The 18,403-nt window shown below is 38.3% G+C and overlaps 2 protein-coding genes across 7 annotated transcripts in view; both read right to left on the bottom strand.

The window, feature by feature from the left end:
- Positions 1-2,217: 2,217 nt before the first annotated feature.
- prkcsh (PRKCSH beta subunit of glucosidase II) lies at positions 2,218-8,277 on the bottom strand. Of its 2 annotated transcripts, none has more exons than XM_026324665.1 (18): positions 8,161-8,277; positions 7,777-7,892; positions 7,117-7,233; positions 6,911-7,006; positions 6,768-6,825; positions 6,544-6,661; positions 6,102-6,231; positions 5,778-5,862; positions 5,403-5,481; positions 5,183-5,266; positions 4,940-5,095; positions 4,762-4,852; positions 4,395-4,464; positions 4,119-4,208; positions 3,945-4,019; positions 3,758-3,857; positions 3,497-3,656; positions 2,218-2,443 (listed from the first exon to the last, which is right to left on the bottom strand). In XM_026324665.1, the coding sequence occupies exons 2-17, from the start codon at positions 7,871-7,873 to the stop codon at positions 3,510-3,512; spliced, it is 1,593 nt and encodes a 530-aa protein (XP_026180450.1). In that variant the 5' UTR covers positions 7,874-7,892; positions 8,161-8,277; the 3' UTR covers positions 2,218-2,443; positions 3,497-3,509. The 2 variants fall into 2 exon arrangements, with proteins under 2 accessions (XP_026180450.1, XP_026180451.1); XM_026324666.1 differs by having other exon boundaries at positions 8,243-8,261.
- A 507-nt stretch (positions 8,278-8,784) lies between these two features.
- The window catches only part of pde4a (phosphodiesterase 4A, cAMP-specific), a 36,417-nt gene continuing 26,798 nt past the window's right edge, over positions 8,785-18,403 (bottom strand). For 3 of the 5 annotated variants that reach the window (XM_026324659.1, XM_026324664.1, XM_026324661.1), the window contains exons 7-15: positions 16,313-16,406; positions 15,981-16,174; positions 15,632-15,730; positions 15,360-15,524; positions 15,075-15,174; positions 14,288-14,442; positions 14,052-14,174; positions 13,024-13,206; positions 8,785-12,823 (exon numbers count right to left, since the gene is read on the bottom strand). In XM_026324659.1, the coding sequence (XP_026180444.1) occupies positions 12,311-12,823; positions 13,024-13,206; positions 14,052-14,174; positions 14,288-14,442; positions 15,075-15,174; positions 15,360-15,524; positions 15,632-15,730; positions 15,981-16,174; positions 16,313-16,406 (1,626 nt within the window). In that variant the 3' untranslated portion in view covers positions 8,785-12,310. The remainder of the gene's footprint in view (positions 12,824-13,023; positions 13,207-14,051; positions 14,175-14,287; positions 14,443-15,074; positions 15,175-15,359; positions 15,525-15,631; positions 15,731-15,980; positions 16,175-16,312; positions 16,407-18,403) is intronic. The other 2 variants (XM_026324660.1, XM_026324662.1) reach the window with 1 other exon arrangement.

Below are 18,403 nucleotides of genomic sequence, written 5' to 3' on the forward strand. Positions count from 1 at the left end.
TAGCCAGCCATGTCCGATATAATACAGTCAACCAACAAACCAGATCCACAACCTGAAATCTTACATACACAGTCAATACAAAGACCTACACCTATTGTACAGTAAACAGCCAAGGACCATGGCAGGAAACAGTACTACACTGCTTGAGCAACAACAATAATCATTTAAAAAGACAAAAAAACTTTCCTATGGAACAGTAAGTGCAATGTGCTTTGTTTTTATATTGACTGAGAACAAATGATATATATTTTTTAAAAAAGAAGTTAAACAACACACTGAAAAGGTTTGTGGTATAGTGAATGGAGCAAAAGTTCAGACAGAAATATAAAAAGGACCAGACTTATTATGGAAATCAAACAAGCAATGAGAGCTCTGATCTATAAATTTCCATAATCACTTCCTCAGCCCCTAATTTGTGCTCTGACCATGCAAGCTCAAACAAACTGCATATTTGGCTGACTTAAGAGAGCGATTCTCCATGACCTTGAAAGGAATACTGTCTAATATATCATCAGTTTTAGCCCTTGTCAATTTCAAATATCATTTTTCCTGTAATTTATTGATTTCATTTACATATCAAGACTCACTTGTTAAATTAGCGTATTTGTGTTGTTGATGTTGCCATAGAGAACACACATGGGTCAAAGATTATGTTTGGTTGCATTGATTGGGTACAGTTTGTTATTTTTCTTCCATTATTTAATTAGTTCAAGTTTTTACAGTGTATGCAGATTTTAGACTTAGTTAGATTTTTTTATTTGAATCAAACTGTGTTCAATTGTGTTTGTAAAAGTCTGTGGTAGCTTTTGTTGCAACATAAAATAATTTAAACAGAAAAAATTCAAAATAGCGCCAACAAACTTGTATTATTTGGGCGACTTTAAGCTTGTAGTTTTAACTTATTGTTAACTTAAAACCTATTTATTATGATTATTGCCTCGTATAAAGTATGTTTTGTGTATATTTATGGTTTATTTCATTATATTTGCAAGTTTAAAAGACTTTAAGTTTGCCAAAATTGTGGTTACACCATTTCGTTTCTTAAAAGGGGGACAAATAGAAAAACAGCTTTAGAAGTACGATTTGGAAACGTTCTCCATAGTCAAAGAATGCACTGCTATATTTAACTAATTGAAGTGTATAAACATACATGCTGTGTGCTAGATGTTATGCCTTTACTGCCTGTGTTCTGTTTGTCTTGTTAAATGAAAATCTTTTAATTATTTAATCTAATCACAGTCTTGTTTTTTCAACCACTCAATGAACCCCTGAGACAAGGGACAGCCCCTGTAGCGAGCCTCTGGCCCATTTGAGGGCCAGGCAACTAGCCAGGAACAGAGGGGATGTCCTAGGTTTGATATGCTCTCAAGATGCTTTCTTGCATATGCTGATGGATTCATTTATAAAAATGATATCAAGGTTTCTGTTTCTGTAAAAGCATCGTAATATTGAGATTATCTGTGTCCAATTTCAATGCCAATTTGTGCTACTGAAACAAAAGCATTCTTTGGAAACCCAGCAAAGAGCTCCGGCACAATATTACAGAGCTCAGAAAAGCTGCAGGAAGGTTTTCTTGGGAGTCTCTTAGGGTAGTAAAGGGGTGAGTGGTCCTTCTGTTTCTCAACCAACTGTATTTTGTGTCTATTTATTTAGAAGAGGGGACGCAGTAACTTAGTGATGTTTTTCTTACATTTTCCTGGAATGGTAGATCAATCAAAGGTGAAAATGATCAAAACAGTTCTGCTGACACCAATATCAGTGGATGAAATACAAAATCTCATACTTCCAAACATGACCAAATGAACAATGTCAAAATTTAACAAAGGAAAAAAAAGAAACCTTTCAGTTTAGTCTAGGATATTTATTACTGGGATTTCAGCTGAAGACGCTTGAAGACTTTTTCATGGAATTGTTTAATTATTTGTACTTTACATGCCAGAAAAAAATAAAATAAAAGTTACAAATATGAGTGACCCAATTTTTATTGACTGCAAAAAATTACTGAACAAACTTAATTAAATTGGTCCTTTTATAATTAGGTATATATTTTATAGCCATTAATTGACAAATTGACTTCAGAGTAGGTATTTCTCAGTATACATGTTTTAGAAGAGCTTTTTTTACCGCTACAATTAAAACTGTATATGTTGTATTTGTTAAGTTACCAGTATATATGAGAACATATGTTAAAAGAAAAATGTACCAACCAATTTTAGATTATGATAAAAAGCACTTTATTTCAAAACACTGGAATGACACCACATTTGACACAAATCATGAAATCAACACAACAGGTAGCAGTGGGAGCTGGAAATGTAGTCAATATAACTGCTCATTGGAATTTCCATCATTTATTCTCAATTGTTATATGATGACAAAGTGGCGCTGCTCACAGCATGGCAACTTCATGTTGCTGCAGTGACTCTGGTCTCTGAAGAACAACCTGCAAAAACGCAAACATACAGGCTCATTTCAATGGCTCGTCTCCTACATGTTGAAGGGGAAGGGCAATTTTGTTGCAAAGAGTTTAATTTCTGAGTACTATGCATTTAGATCAGTGATGTATCCACTTCTTGTGCTATTCTGAAGTTAGCACTTAAACTTAAAACAAATCAAATTTTGTTGCACCTTCAAACCTCCACCCACGTTATCATGAAGCATAGCTTAGTTTAATGTCATCATCATCAATCATAAAAACACAGGATAAACAGTTAAATGTAAGTTTTAAACATCAAATCTATCTGAAAAGTTAAAGAAGTTGCAATTGCTTTTATAATCTTTGTTTATTTCAAGGAAAACTAGTGATATCTATCTACAGCCACAGTAACAATGGCATCAACAAACAAGAAATTTCTATGATAAACTTTAAACTACAAACTAATCTGAGCAAAATTATTTCAAAAAAATTTAACAAATTATTATAAAGTCAGCTTTATTAAGGAGATGGCTGCAGTTAAACATGGACACACTTATGCACAAGCAGCCAGAGGATACCTCACAATATTGCAGTCAGTTTACTAATTATATGCCTCCTTCTTATACCAGAACCCTGAGTTGTTATTGTTTGTTAATTCTTAATCTCTATTAACAACAACAAATTAATTCCTTGAAGTTGCCGTTGCTTTGCTCTTGATGCTGTCTTGCTGTTCTTCTAAAGGGAAGCTGTAACTGCTCAAGGGATTTTCTTCACCAAAAAAAAATGCTCAAACGCTAAACTTCCATATTATGCAGCTGTGACTGTCACACTGACTTTTATATTGCTTGAGTAAGCACTATTAAGAAATGGCAATAAGTTGATCAGCAATGTATTTTATGTTCAAAAACATGAATCTTCTACATAATTTTGGCCTAATTTAAAGTAAATTTTAAGATATTGCTTGGAAAAAGCATATATGGCCCTCCATGAGATCATGCTGTATGTGTACTTTATAATACAATGTGAGATAGTCTCAAATCATATCAGGTTTGATTTGATGTCAGAGGAAAAGTTACTCACAAATGAAGTAGATCTAGAGCTCTTCATGCTCATGCTCCTCTGAAACCAGGTTTGGGGGCTCCTGGCAGATGGCAGGACAGATGAACTCCATCACATACTCACAGCGACTGGGCTCTGAGGTAGATGTCACAACTGTCTCTTTTCCACATGTTAACTTAACCTGAAAGACAAAGAATATCACATTTCTAGTGTCTTATTGAGGGAAAAAATATGGGAGTAAAATCAGGTGCAATAAAGTCATGACTGATCACTCAGACTTACAGTGGTGGATCTGTTAGGGCCTTGCCAGCACCCTGTTCCATGTTCATACTTCATCATAGAGTAGATATTATCCTCTGGACCTGCCCATTTCCCCCATGTTCTACAAAAAGGCAAATAAATAAATAAAGAAATGAATACTGGCTGAGTGAAGTATACATCAAAAACATAAACAGAGATAATCTCTTACCCTAAGTTAGTTTCAGAACCACCATACTTGGGCTTCTGTGACACTCTGTTGAATGGACAGAGCCTGTAGATGTACCTGAAAGCAAAAGAGAAACATGACCAAATAGAAGTCAAATTTACACAAAATAATGGTTAATAATAATGGATGTTTTTAACAAAGCTAGTGTTCACATACTCGCTAGTAGTTAACTCGTAACACTGGCTGTAGAGGTAGGCAAACTCAGAACTTGGTCCGAAGTCAAAGGAAATTTCCTTCTCAAGGTTACTGCAAGGAAAAACAAAAAAACAAACAAACAAAAAAAAACATCAAATCTAAAAGTCTATCTTTATTTTGCAGTCTTCAACTAAGAACACACAAACTGTGCAACAAAACTGTCTGTTGTAACTGCTCTCTTGACACTGAATGCATTAATAGCAAAGAAGCTGCTTCATAATTCGGCTGAGTACTTACTTGATCTGATCATCCACCTCCCGGAGAGCTTTCTCAGACTCCTCAAACTCATCCCTGGCTTTCTGAGCAGCTGGGAATCAGACACATGGAATTAAAATGTACTCCCAGTAAATTCAGTCCATAACCACACAACACACAGAAATGCACTGAGCAAATGAGACCTCTGCCATATAAGAACAACACAGCTGTTCAATAAATCTTTGTTCTTCAGATAAACACCTCTTTGTGCTATAAGGAGTGATAAGTGTCAAGAATAACACATTCAAACTCAGATTAATAGGTATGCAGTCACATCTGTGCTTTTTAAATTGTAAATTTAACCCAAATCTAAGGACTGTGTGTCATTTAGTTTTATACACACACTTACCATCAATGAGAATCTGTGTTTCTTGGTCATAAGGAGGCATAGTCCCCTCATCGTCATCTTTCTTTTCTGGAGTTCGCGTTGCCGAATGACTCTGCATATTCAACATGTATAACACTGAATCAGTATGAATTTTGAGGTATTCCAGCATATGTTTGATGAAGAAACTCAGTGGACTTACCTTATAATCGCCATCATCTGGGTCATCATCTTCATCCTCCTCATCATCATCATCTTCATCTTCTGTGATGTCATCTTCAGGATACTGCTCAGAGTCATTGTCAGACACTGGTTCCCTTATCTCCTCCTGTGCAGTCTCTACAGGTGCTGGAGCAGCCTGATGCCAAGAAAGTTGCGTGTTTAGGTGAGCAAGGGCTTTTACACACAGAGTTTGCAAAAACAATAAGAAATAAAAAGTTCTTACTTCTGAAATGTATTTTTCTTTGATGTTATTCCAAACAGCCTCAAACGCTGCTGTGTCCACTTTGTCCACACCTCCCAATATTCCCTATACAAGTCAAAGACAAAGTCCACATTCTGATTTACTCAGCTTCTTAAGATGCGTTACACTTTTTACAGAAACTTTTAACTACACTTTAGCAGAAGTATTTACAACACAACAATAGAAAAGAGAAATCATGTACCTGAGCCTCTTCTTCTGTGAATGAATTATCGGAATCTGGGTCGAGCTCAGCATGGGACAATAGCTCAGCCACTGAAACGCTGAGAGAAACATAAATACATCATGCACTGAGTTATAGTAAAAACTGTTTATATTTCTGGTCAAGGACACCCTTGAGTTGCTGTTTGTCACTAACAGAAAGTAAAAACCAGATAGAGAAATGGCATAATGTACAGTGCAAAAAATGGCACAATTAATCATGGAACCATATTAATAAATTTTGTATTTCCTCATTGCATTGCTTTATTACTTATTTATTTGCTTTTAAAGTTGTCCCTACACTGTAAATCTTTCTTCATCATGGGTGCTAACAGTCCTGGAGAGTGCTGATACTCACAAACCATCCGCATCATCATCCAGTTCAAGAAATACTTCAGCCATTTTACCCTTTTCCTCCTCTATGCGAATGAGAGCTTTTTCCTCTGAAAAAAAAAAAAACATTTGACTTTGTGTTGAACTTATGTTTAAGTAGTACATGTTTTGACATAATTTTAATTTCTGGTCAGAAATCTTGCAGCAGAAAAGTTTTGACAATAACGTGCGCGGCATTCAACCAACTAAGTCTACGTAACATAATAGAATAGAGTATTAGAATATGCAATTAGTAATGCAATACCCTGTACAAACAGTAGCTTGTGATACTTTTTCCATCTTAATTTACCTTCCCAGGCCTTTAGATGGCGCTCTTTAGCTTGTTTCTCTGGCTGTTCTGCAGCTTCCTTTACAGTTCTCAGAGCCTCCACCTTCTCTTCCAGATCTTTCTTATTAACCTGGAGATCTGCAGCTTTGGCCTGTTAAGCCAAATTCAAATAAAATAAACCAAATAAGATCCACAACATAATTTGTATGTGCCTGAACATCTTGAGTTAAAATCATCAGTGGAAACCGTCAGCCTGGCATCTTTAATTTAATATAATAATTTGGTATGTATGTTAAGCTTTTTTTTGTAATGTTCTCAGCGTAAGGTTAAGTTTTTTTTCTGTATATAATAGGCAAAATAAAAGGTGAGACCAAGTAAGTAAGTATCGGCACCTGCACATTTTAACAATGCAAAAGTCCATGTCAGATCTCACTAGCACTCTAGATCTTGAAATCATTCATACCCTCTTTTCTTCTAGGCCCCTCTTGGCTTCCTGGATAAGTTGTTGTTTAAGTAGAAAGCCCTCCTTAGCAATCTCTGCCAGCTTCAGCAGACTCTCCCTCTCTTTGCGTCCTAAATCCCTGCAAATCACGGAGAAGGCCATCAGAAATACAGTATGAGCTCCAGGGGCAAATTAGGCTGTAAAACATATAAGTTATTTGAGTCATAATCTGACTACAATCCCACCTGCAGGTATTCTGACAGACAGCACCACTGTTGTACTCATCTGTTGTGTCACAGCAGTCTGTCAAAGAAATGCAGATGTTAACTCCTGGCCACACAACAAACTTAAAAATAAATAGTCAGCACAGTAAAAAGAAAAATCATACCACAGATTCCATCATTGATGCGGGAAGAGGGGATGAAAACCGGTCGGAAGCCTGCATTGGTGCAGTGGAAGCTGCCATTTGGACAAGCAGCAGTGCCTGCAAATAAAGGTCTTAAGTATACAAACCATCTGATTGATATTGCAGTCACCTGTACAATCAAAACAGTACTACTGCACTAAAGTCACCAGCATGCAGGGTCTACGCACCTGGCTCATCAGAGCCATCTGAGCAGTCACAATAGTCATCATTGACTCTGTCAAAGGGAATAGTGCGGGAGCCATCGAGGCAAGTAAATGGTTTGCCCTCTTCATAGAACTGCAGTTCTGTCAGGTTAAACAAAAGAAGTGAGTCAATGCTACGTCACCCCCCTCACAGACAACAGATTATCACAAACTGTTCTAACAATAACTAGATTTCACTTGTATACCCATAACTGCATTTCAGATATCTGGTTAAAAGTCAACTTACAGATATCTTTAATGGACTTTTGAATAGTGATAACTCCAATTAAAGATATCTGTAATGTAACCCAGCTGTATAACATGTCTTAATTGTCTTTTTAGATATATAAAACTATATTATATTACTAGTCACAATTCTATTCTAGATATGTTACATGTGCATGTGAGTTTTCACTGGTCAAAATGTAATTATAGATAGTGGCTAGTCAAAAGTCAATTGTAGATATCTTAAAGTAATTTTCCTACTCAAGTCAATAGGCAATTCTTTCTAGTCATAATGTGGTTGCAGATATCTGAAATTACAGTTGTGACTAGTCAGAAATAAATTGCAGATAATGTTAAATGTGAATCCCGTCCACCTAAGACTTGCCATAACAGACAATCATTATCACTAACAATGCTTACTTGACAAAGGGACACCGCGGGGCCGCTGGACCTCCACTGCAGAGACTCCTACACCCAGCAGCAGCGTCAGCAGCACCACGTACCGGCTAGACATCATGGTACTGCACCGGAACCGCCTGTCAACCACATAAATGTCGCAGCTTAATGCTAGAAACACCAATGTAGACATGCTGTGACAGAATATCACACATCACATATCATATTAGTGAGCACAAAGCGTCTTCATTTGCTGTCGCTCGACAAAATACAACCACCTCTTTTTAGTTAGCGCAGAGCTAATCGATCTATGCTAGTTAGCGACCTTAGGCAGATTCTTAGCACAAAATAACACTTCAGCAAAATGGCAACTACGTGTAAGACATTAGAATAATCTCACAAACGTACAAGAGCAAGAGAAGCAGATAAAACTGAAGAAAACTTGTTAAGTTTTTCCCCTTCAGAAAACAAGCTAATGGCTAATCATTACCGGTCAATATCTAAAGCGCATGCGTGTATTTCCAGGCCTCCTCTATCTTGTTTGATTCTCATTGGACAATACTTTGATTGGCACTTCTGATTGGCGGAGAGTCATGACACGTTTGTAGTAAAGCATTGTGGGTACAATGGAGGGTGCAGCCATCTCGTGTTATAGAGGTGCAGCAGGCTGTTTACAGTTTTATACTTTTATTATGTTTAACATTACTGTGAAAATAAATAACGTCCATGTGGACACATATTAATTTATAGCTGTCATTATCCTTTAGTTGTGCAATCTCATGCAAAGTTCTTAGGTGTTAAAAATAAGAATGATTATGCCTTAAAATGTAGAAAATTTTATTTTATTTATTTATTCATTTATTAGTCTTCTGTCTGACCAATCGGATCCCTTCCTGAATATATTTGTGTGACTCATAAAAAAATTCATCAAAATTTTACTGTATTTCTAGAATAGCCAATAAATGTCTTTAATATTCATCCACGTTTGGCATGTGAGGAAACAGAAAACAATATAAAGTTATTGCATTTAATATAAAAATCATACTTTATTTGTATTTTTAACACACTTTACAGTACTGAACAGTGAAATAAAAGAAAAATATACTGATATACTATAATATTGTTTTATATATAGATGTTCGCTTATTAAATGTATGTATTCACAAAATGACACCTCAGCTCTTTCAAGAGAAAAAAACTTTCATAAAAATAATATAATAAAAAATAACTTGGACACAATTTTAAACATTACAGCAAGATCATTTACAAATATTACAATCATTTCATGTTTTTTCCCTTGAATGATCTTTCTTATTTGTGAACACATGAATTAAAGCCCAGAGAATAATTCTCAAAGGGAGTCAGTCTGCAACAATATAACCTGACAGCAACCCTGATGCGAACCAGCTAGTTAGGCCACCATGGGGTGGACATTTAGGCTATCTGTCTAGCATTTAACGTTACTAAGAAACAGAGGTGGTGGCATTACTAGAAATGGCCAAGTTAAATAAGGACACATGTATTTCCTTTGCAAGTGTCATATCATATGTGACTTTATCACCCTACATTTGACTTTATCAGTCAAATAAGTTCAATGTCACACGGACACTGACACTATCAAGAAGGACTAGTTTGTTTTTTTTAAATTATGCCTTGAGATAGGAGTTAACACTGATTACTGCACAATGAGTCTGTAATTTGGCCCAGTGGGATATTATCACCAAGTGATACAATGACCAAACCATCAGCATAGACTGTACACTATCTGAAACACACTGTCTGCCTCCAAACCTGATCAAATAAAGTGCTGGTACAAATATGTTTGATTTTCACAATAAATGTGGACAGTTAAAAATCTGACAGAATGTTTCACAAGTGAGCCAAAAACACAATTAGAGAATGAAAGGGTGAAGATGTGGCCTGCAGTGTTTCAGAGGTTCACTTAACCTTAAATGTTGTCAATCATTATGACTCTGATAAATCTATAATTTACAATCTAATATTACATTATATACAAGAATGGTTATGCTTATAGCTATTTCATTAACACATGATTCATTTTCCAGACCATCCACCAGAATGATATAAAAATAAACTGTACACAAACTGTTAAAAGAAAACACTTCCCATGGTTTTCTTTTCATCATTTAAAAAGAATGGCAGCAATCAATTAATTGAATAATTTTCTTAAGAAACAATTGCTACAGTATTGTGTTTGTATGGCAATTAAATATTAATGTTATTATAGCTTATGACAGAACAAGAAGCCACAAAAATAAAGCAACATCTTTAAAGTAAAAGGCCAATGCATATGGGAATTTTTTTATTATAAGTTACTGCAGTAATAATCCTGAATTCCCATTCCACCAGATAAAAGCCTGTGTGGTGGCCCCGCAGCTCTGCTCCATCCTGCGACAGAGCAGGTCGTACACACAGGCTTCTGTTGCACCGAACTGTGGTATCTTCAGATAAGCTCCGTTACTGACCTGCAGAAACTTGCTCTTACCTACAAAAGAACCACACTCGTTCTTTTTTCTTTCTTTTTTTTTACCCTGTGAAAAATAAACACCTAAACAAACTGTGACCTATTTAAGCTGTGCTGACTGAATCCTAAACATCATTCAACAAGATGCAGTGATGCCAGTGAGTGAACAGTAACACATATGACAACATCTTTAGCATCCTACCCTCTCTTTCTGTTACTCACTTGCTTACTCATGACCACACAATCAGACAAATACGCATGTATGAACTCCTCCATGTCATCAATGTCTGTTAAGATTTAAGAAAAGGCCAACCCTACTCATTCTAACAGCCTGAAAAAATCTTAACTCTATTTGCTTGTATTTTATTTTTTGTGCATACCTCCAGATAGCAATAATCTAGTCATTTTACCATCCTGATTAAATTAAACAACACATTCTTTGTGGTAATCTGTGCGCAGTAACAACATAATGACTAATTAACAGCAATGATTTCCCTTTCCCTTCCAAATGCAATCCTTGATACATTGTGTATAGACAAACTGATACTCACAGTAATAAACATACAGATGTGATATAAATATACTAGGATATCTATTTCATATCTTATAAATCTACGTACTGGCAGGTATGTTTCCTGCATCTGACATTAAGGCAAAAAAGCATCAGACATAACAAGTATGATTGGGGACTGCTAGATCACTTTTTGGCCACAACACACGTCTTTCCCCTGACATTCTACCTCCCTGATTTTCTTATTTATCTGTGTTTCTTCAAAGTACTTCACCCACTAAAGTTTCTCATCCTTTACTTTGGTGAGAATTGTTGTGTATGAGGAGACATAAATACACAGTGCAAGTGGGTGTGAGATGAAAAGTGAAAATTTGTTCGGCTGATGAAATAATTAAGTTTCTCTTCAACTGTTAAATAGAAAATAGGCAAAACTTATGCTTTAAAGCATCACATGGCTTATTCTCAGAAGGTTTAAAAAATCATTCTAATAAGAAAAAACCATAAACTGGAAAGAGAGTCCACTGGTGGTTGTGGTGGTGGTAGTGATTGCTCTGCATCTAGAGTTCTGAGTTATTATATTACCAGAAGAGCAACAAAGGAAGACTTACAGCTTAAAACATGTCACCACAGAAACTACGTGTGAGATACACACCACAATACCATGAACAGTAAAGAGAGATCTTCAACAAGAGACAATCAAAAATGATAAAATCAGACACTCCTGCCCCACAATGCATTGCTTCACGACAGCTCCGTTCAGGAAGCTGGTGTTTCAGAAAGGCACAGAGCCATCTTGCACCAGTAGCACTGTCCTCATAAAGGGAAAAGGGGTATGGGACCTGGTGGCCCCTTCATCGCAGCATCTTCCTTTCCTTCAATATGTTCCACTCTCCTCCCCCTGCTCTGTGGATTTTCTTATTTTTCTTTCCGACAGAAATGGAAAAAAAAAGTCACTCTGACACTTGTTTTTCTGAGGAGAACAGTTTGTGTTGAGATCCTAACGAACATGAATTACTAATACTGACTGAATACTAGGTAATACTCCATTAAGAGATGGCTTTTTCCAAAGAGATTCAGAACTGATCAGTGTCCCTCGTGTAAATGCACACATACAAACATACAGTCAAGTGCGTGTGTATGTGTAAGGACTGCAGTTCTACTTCATGACTGATGCATGCATGAAAACTCATTGCATTGTTGCATTCTACATGACTTACTCCTTCTCTTTTGTCTTGTGTGTTGGTGTCTCGCTTTGTGTGTTTATGTGTATGCATTCATGCTCCAGAGTGCTACACTGTCTTCAGTTGCCCGTCATTTATGCTCTTCTAAATTCCTCTCAGTGTAAAGTTCATTGTGAAGCAGTTCAAGGACTTGTCACCATGCCAAATCTACAGTTGCTGTGTAATTAACTTCTCTTTAAGTTGATTTAATCTTTTCCCTTTGAGAAAAATATATTTAAAGGTCTGTATTGTCACTGTAGTCTTATTTGTTCTTGGTTTGGCCATTGAAAAGGATGAACAAGATAATATGTGCAAGTGAGGAGGGAGATACAGGAGCAGAACTCATGTATCTTCAGCTTGTGAAGAAGAATCCTCCTCTTCCTCTACAGGACTTGTGTCAGAAAGTCTTTCCTTTTCAGATCTCACCTCTAGCTGAGATTTCACCTCCTCCTGTTCCTCTTCTGCCTCCTCTTCCTCCATTGCCACCTCGTCTTCCTCTTCAATTATGTCCTCATTTTCCTCTTCTGCCATAATGTCTTCTTCTTCCTCCTTTTTACCCTCCTCCTCCCCATGACTGTAGTCCTGTGCCACATGGTTTGGCATGGGTTTGTCACCCTCATCTCCCTGATCTCTCTCAGAGCTGTCTTCAAGGGTGAGCTCAAACTGAAACTTGTCTATGCAGGCATTTAGTTCCTTCTCCTGGCCCACCGGGGGAGGCGAGGGGCTTTGCGGGATAGTGCTCTGATACCAGTCCCTATTGTCCTCAAGAGTGTCCAGGATGTCCTGGGCATCAGGGTGCACCAGGTCCCCCCATGTCTCCCACAGTGGGTGGACAATGTAGTCAATAAATCCCACCTGCAGCAAGATAAGAAGAGTATGACTGACACCACATAAACTAGCACAGTAGCATCATTTCACTTCCTGCAAATCAGTATTAAACATTAACAAAGGTGACTGCTGTGATCAGAGATGACAGATCAACGTCTGCACTGTAGTTATTGCCCAACCTACAGCATTTGTCAATTATGCAGTTGGGTACAGAGCTCATCATTTACCTGACTCTTTTCCACAGATGCTGTGTGTTTATCACACATAGGACTGATCTCCATTCCCCGCTCCCTCTCCTTGTCTCCCTGCCTGAAGAACTCCTCCATGATTCTTTCCGTCCATTGTCGATACACAGCCAGAGGCTTTGTAGGATTGCTCAGGTCCGCGCAGTGCACCATGTTCCTCAAAACCTGCACAACCACATAGTCACATTTCACTCACTACTGTCTATGGCACCTGAATTCAGATACTCATTTCGTCAGTCTTTTGTTTTCTACCACAGCAACCATCCCTTTGGCCACCTCTTTTAATGTCAATCATAAGCTCTTTGGTGACAACTGCCTATTTGCCTTCTTCATGCAGTTATTCCAAAGCTCAAGAGCATGTGGCACTCACCTACTGCCAACAGCTAAAGACTAGTCTGGTTGCTCTCATTCCTTTACAAAACTCTTGACATTCTTGCAGGCACTGGAATCTCTGACTTGTATGTTTCTTTTCATTTCTTTCTGTGGACTTGTCTAAAAAAGACTAGCATTTGTGAATGACCTGATAACATACCATTGTCACACACAGGTTTAATCAGCTCAAATACATGTCTGCATTTGTGGTTGGTCCCTCACAATCATGTAAACTCAGTCAAGACAATACAAAGCAGCTTTTTCTTACAGCAAGATCTCGCCCCACAGAACCATCCATCAATTACTAAATAAAGTTTTTATAACCGATCCTACACATTTCGAACAAGGAGCTTCTATGAGTTTTTGCATCCTATGGTTCAATCTAAACAAGAAAAATTAAATAAAGAAAATTGACTACATAACATTTCCTGAATCTGATCTATGTTATCTGATCTGTTAACAAAAAATATCAGTTCTAGAAAGGAATTTATGAATATACAAAAAAAAAAACAGGCACCAGCATTATTTCCTACATGCTTTTGTAGTGCTGTGAATTAGGTGAATATGCTGTATATGCTCACGTAGAACATCTAGATAGATGGTACATATTAAAAAGAAACTTAAAGGTGATATTTCACCTGTATGCGATCAGTGTAATGGTCCAGCAGCAGTACTCCAGAACTTGTCACTTTCTTGGTTTCCACCATGGTCTTGAGGTCTGCCAGCAAACTCATGTGCTTTGACATATCTGTTGCCAAAACCTGGTGAGGAAATTGGTATGAATGCATTAGAGAAAAAAAGAGAAAGGTGCTGGGAGATGAAGCGAAGTAAAGAAGGTTGTTATCTTCATAAAACAGAATGAGTTTGTTCTCACCATATCAATAACAAGTTTCCTCAGGCTCTGTCTCTGCCTCTTGCTGAGGTTCTGGAAGATGTCACAGTTATCCTCGTGAAGCAGCTTGAAGCCCACAGCTAGGTGATGGTTCTCCAACACAGACTCATCATTGTACATCAGGGCTAACTCTGAGTCTGCAGGACGCACCATACAACACATATAGTTAGTGAATCACCATCAGTATAAGTATTTTTAAATTGACCTGCATGACACACCAATTCTGTTACTTCATGGATTAAAATTCCTAACTATCTCTTCACACCTACAGGCAATTTGGAGTCACTGATCAACCTAAAAACCCAAAACAAACCCACACAGAAAGGCCCGCAGTCAAACTGGGTTCAAACCCAGAACCTTTTTTAACTGAATATATCTGTCACTAATGGGCTGGCCAGAGTTGTCCCTGATGTTTTCCCAGTGCTTTGCTCAGTGATAAATCATTATATGACTCATGGAACTGACATGAATGATACTGAAAATAACAGTTAGGTAGCTTACCTAGAAATATGGTCAAATGTAATTCTTATCTTATGCGGTTTCTAAAATATATGACTTTTAGAGGGTGGGCAAAAAGCAAGACCTGACATTATTTTATTGTTCTTTCCTTTGTTGGTTCTCTCAGGCATTTCTGGTGTATTTAACCTTAAATCGTTTTGCTCTTTCAACAAATGCAGCTTTTTGTTTGCCCTTAACCATCATGATGTCTTTGGATTTTCCATTTATGCTTTTAAAATTATTTACTTTTCCTAATCTCATTTCTACTCACTGGTGTTTATGAGGAATTGGTTGGACACTCCAGGATGGTCCACATCGTGGATGGCAGCAGCAAATAACGCAGCTAGTATCTCTAGGTCAGTGAACACAGCCTGTCAGAAAATAATGAAAGAGAAAAAAGGGAAAACAGCCAGTTAACCTGTGGTTAACAATTGACCTTTGACAATAGTGTCCTTTTCAGTGTGTGGTATTTGTGAAAGTCTGTGCAGGTGATGTCAGTTGTGTTTTTGGGATAATGGTGTGTCTGTGTCATTGGTAAACCAGTAGAGGTATTTACATCTAGAGCTGGCGTGGATAGCAGTACATGAGTCGACTGAGTGACATCTGCAGCATGGAGGCTGTTATGGTAGGCCACATTGGCATGGTAGTGGTCCTCCAGGGTCATTATATAAGTAACAAACGTGTCCACAGGGATGCGGAAGGTCTTCAGTAGATCTCTTTCCTGCAGCAGGAAAAGTCCACATTGCTCATGGTCTCAGATATGTCAAGATACACCTTAAAGCCACTGTATAACCCAGTGTTAAAGCCCTGGTGCCTTCTCTTGCTCACCTGGAAGATGGCAAACATTATGCAGCTGAGGGGTCGGTTATTAGAGAATTCTGCCACACGAAAGATATTAAGGCCCCACTTGTTCAAGTCCTTCAGCTCCTGAAGGCACAACAGGCAGGATTAAGACACATCTGCACCACAGTCTAGTAGATTGTGTTAAATTAAAGACCTTTTTTTTAAAAAATAGCTCTTGCTCAGATTTTTAGGAAGTATTGGTCATGGTGCATTTTTCATTTAGCTGTACACAATATTATAGTAACAGGAAATACATAAGACTGTTTTGTGGAATATGTCATGTTCTCTGTTATCTACAGCATGACTTTATGTGTGTGTGTATGCATGAACTTGCATCTGGTAGGCTGCCTTTCCATCCATTTACCCTGGCTAACGCATCCTCGTGTTCAGTCTTCACGCCAAAGCGAGGCATGGTGGAGTGGGAAAGGCTGGAACTGTGTGTCAGCTTCTTTACACCACTGATATGACACATTGGCTTCTCCCTCTCCCTCAAGGTCGGGGATGGAATCTCCACCTCGTTCTGCTTATCTGAGAAGATGGAAAGTCAAAGGTCAGCAGAGATGGAGACTTATTTATTATTAACATGGAATGTGCTTGACTTTGGGTCAAAGCTGTAGGGGTTTTGGGCTTGTGGTTGGTCATAAATAGATGGCAGGTTTGATTTACCTAGAAAGGTAGTGGAGATGTATTCTGACACCTGGTTCCCTGAGCGACTCATCTCTGACAAATGGGACAGCTCCCTGTTCAACATCCTCTTGAACTGAGGGGAGGACACACAGAAAATTTGTGAGTAAAACCATAAACAGTTTCTGGTATATCCAAAAATGTAGAGACGTGCAATTTGGTAAACCCTCAGAATCAGAATTTAGATCCCATTTATACTGACACATAAGAAAACATTTCTATCATTCAGAGATGAGAAAATAAATTATCACCCTCAATCTGGCTCCATTCACTAAAGGGTGAGAAATTCAATTGTGAATCATTCCGCCTCTCTTTCTCAGATGGGAACATACTGTTCAATACCCCAATTCAGTGTGCCTGCATTTTGATTACTGCGTTTTCAATATAGCATGTTTATATGTATTATTCCCTATACAACTACAGTGGCAGTCATGAACAGCTAGTCTGCAGGTCCTTGCAGTACAGACACAAATGTGATTAAATGAATGCATTATCCCTGCCAAGAGAAAACAGTGTTCCCGAATGTTCTCCCAGATTTTACGTCAATTTTTTTGCATGCATAGATAAACCTGGTATTTGGAGGCTTGTCGCACAAGTCTCTGTCGCACAAGTCATGTGAAGGTACGGTTTGATTCGGACAAGACCCCTCAGTCTGTGTCCTACTGACTGATCTTTCACACATAACAATCTCCATGGCAACCACAGCAGTTGCTGTGGCAACTGCCTCCTCACAGTCAGCCCTTCAGCTTGATGTGAGAGTGGTCGCTGCTTGGGTGACAATCTGATGGAGTAGGCAGGTGTCTCTGACCTTTACCAAGGTCAACCCTCCCCTCCTCCACTGTCTTCCTCTCTCTGTTGCTTATGCCTGCTCCTCCCATCCTCTCAAGGTAAACAGCACTCTTCGCTACTGCCCTCGAGCCCCAGATCCTCCTCTGTCACAGGCTCTACATCTCCTTACTGCCATTTCATACACATCACACATTCCCCCCATCTTTCACTCAGTTTTCTCTCTTTTTTTCACCCATCCTATCCAACCAGGTGCACGTTACATGGTAGGCCAAGCAAATAGGTACACTAAATAAGCAGGTCGTAGAGGCAGTTAGGCACAATCAGTCATCAGGAGCCAGGGAAGCTAGTCAAGCACAGTGGCACATTTATGCAGCAGACTCAGCCCAATCCTCCTCCTCTCTCTTACTCTCTCTCTCGTTCTTTCCTTCCCTAATGCTGTAACGCTGAGTCATAGCTGCCAACCAACACTTCCACAATGCCAGTCCGAGTGCCAGGACAAACAACACTTTTCCTCTGACACTGACTAATGAAGCAAACATGCTAATGCTACACAGACATGACCATAGACCGTAAACACACATACACTCATACAACTGCATATGTGAAGGACCCAGGAGGGCTTTATCTTCTCTAACTGTCTGTGACCAGGAATAACACACAAATACACGTGCACATGCTTATAGAATATGACCTTCCACTGAACTACATCCTGCTTATTATGATTTAGAAGGAACCATGGGAAGGGAAGTAAATACTATAATCCTAGTGGCATTTGCATTGGTGACACAACAGCAGGATACTACATCTAATGCAAACCTGACACATTGTCTAATTTTATGCAATTTATAGATGCCAAGTGTCAGGACACTGAATGAAGAATGGATCAAAAAGAAATATCTAGTAAGTCCTGAGATAAAGAGAATTGTCCTTTACTGACAATACTCTTCCTTAAATCTGTATTGAGGCCAGCCTCAGGGTAGAAGGAGAGAGAGACAGAGGCATGTGGGACGCAGGTGTTCAGGATAGAAACAGACATTATGTGACACTGCAATGTACCTGCAGTAAAGATGGCTGGAGACGACTGAACTACTTATCACAAAGTCCCAGAGTTATTTCTTAGATATTAAGTAGCTCAGTGTATTCTCAAAAGACAGAAATGTAGACCAGGTATGGAAGGGTGAAGAATGAGAGTGATATTGTCTTTTTGTTTACAGTGCTGCTACAATGTAGAAACACTGAGAAGAGTTAATAAACTCTGTGGTTTTTATCAGTGTTTCCCTTCAG

The sequence above is a fragment of the Mastacembelus armatus genome, chromosome 8 (assembly GCF_900324485.2).
Source record: "Mastacembelus armatus chromosome 8, fMasArm1.2, whole genome shotgun sequence".
NCBI lineage: Eukaryota > Metazoa > Chordata > Actinopteri > Synbranchiformes > Mastacembelidae > Mastacembelus > Mastacembelus armatus.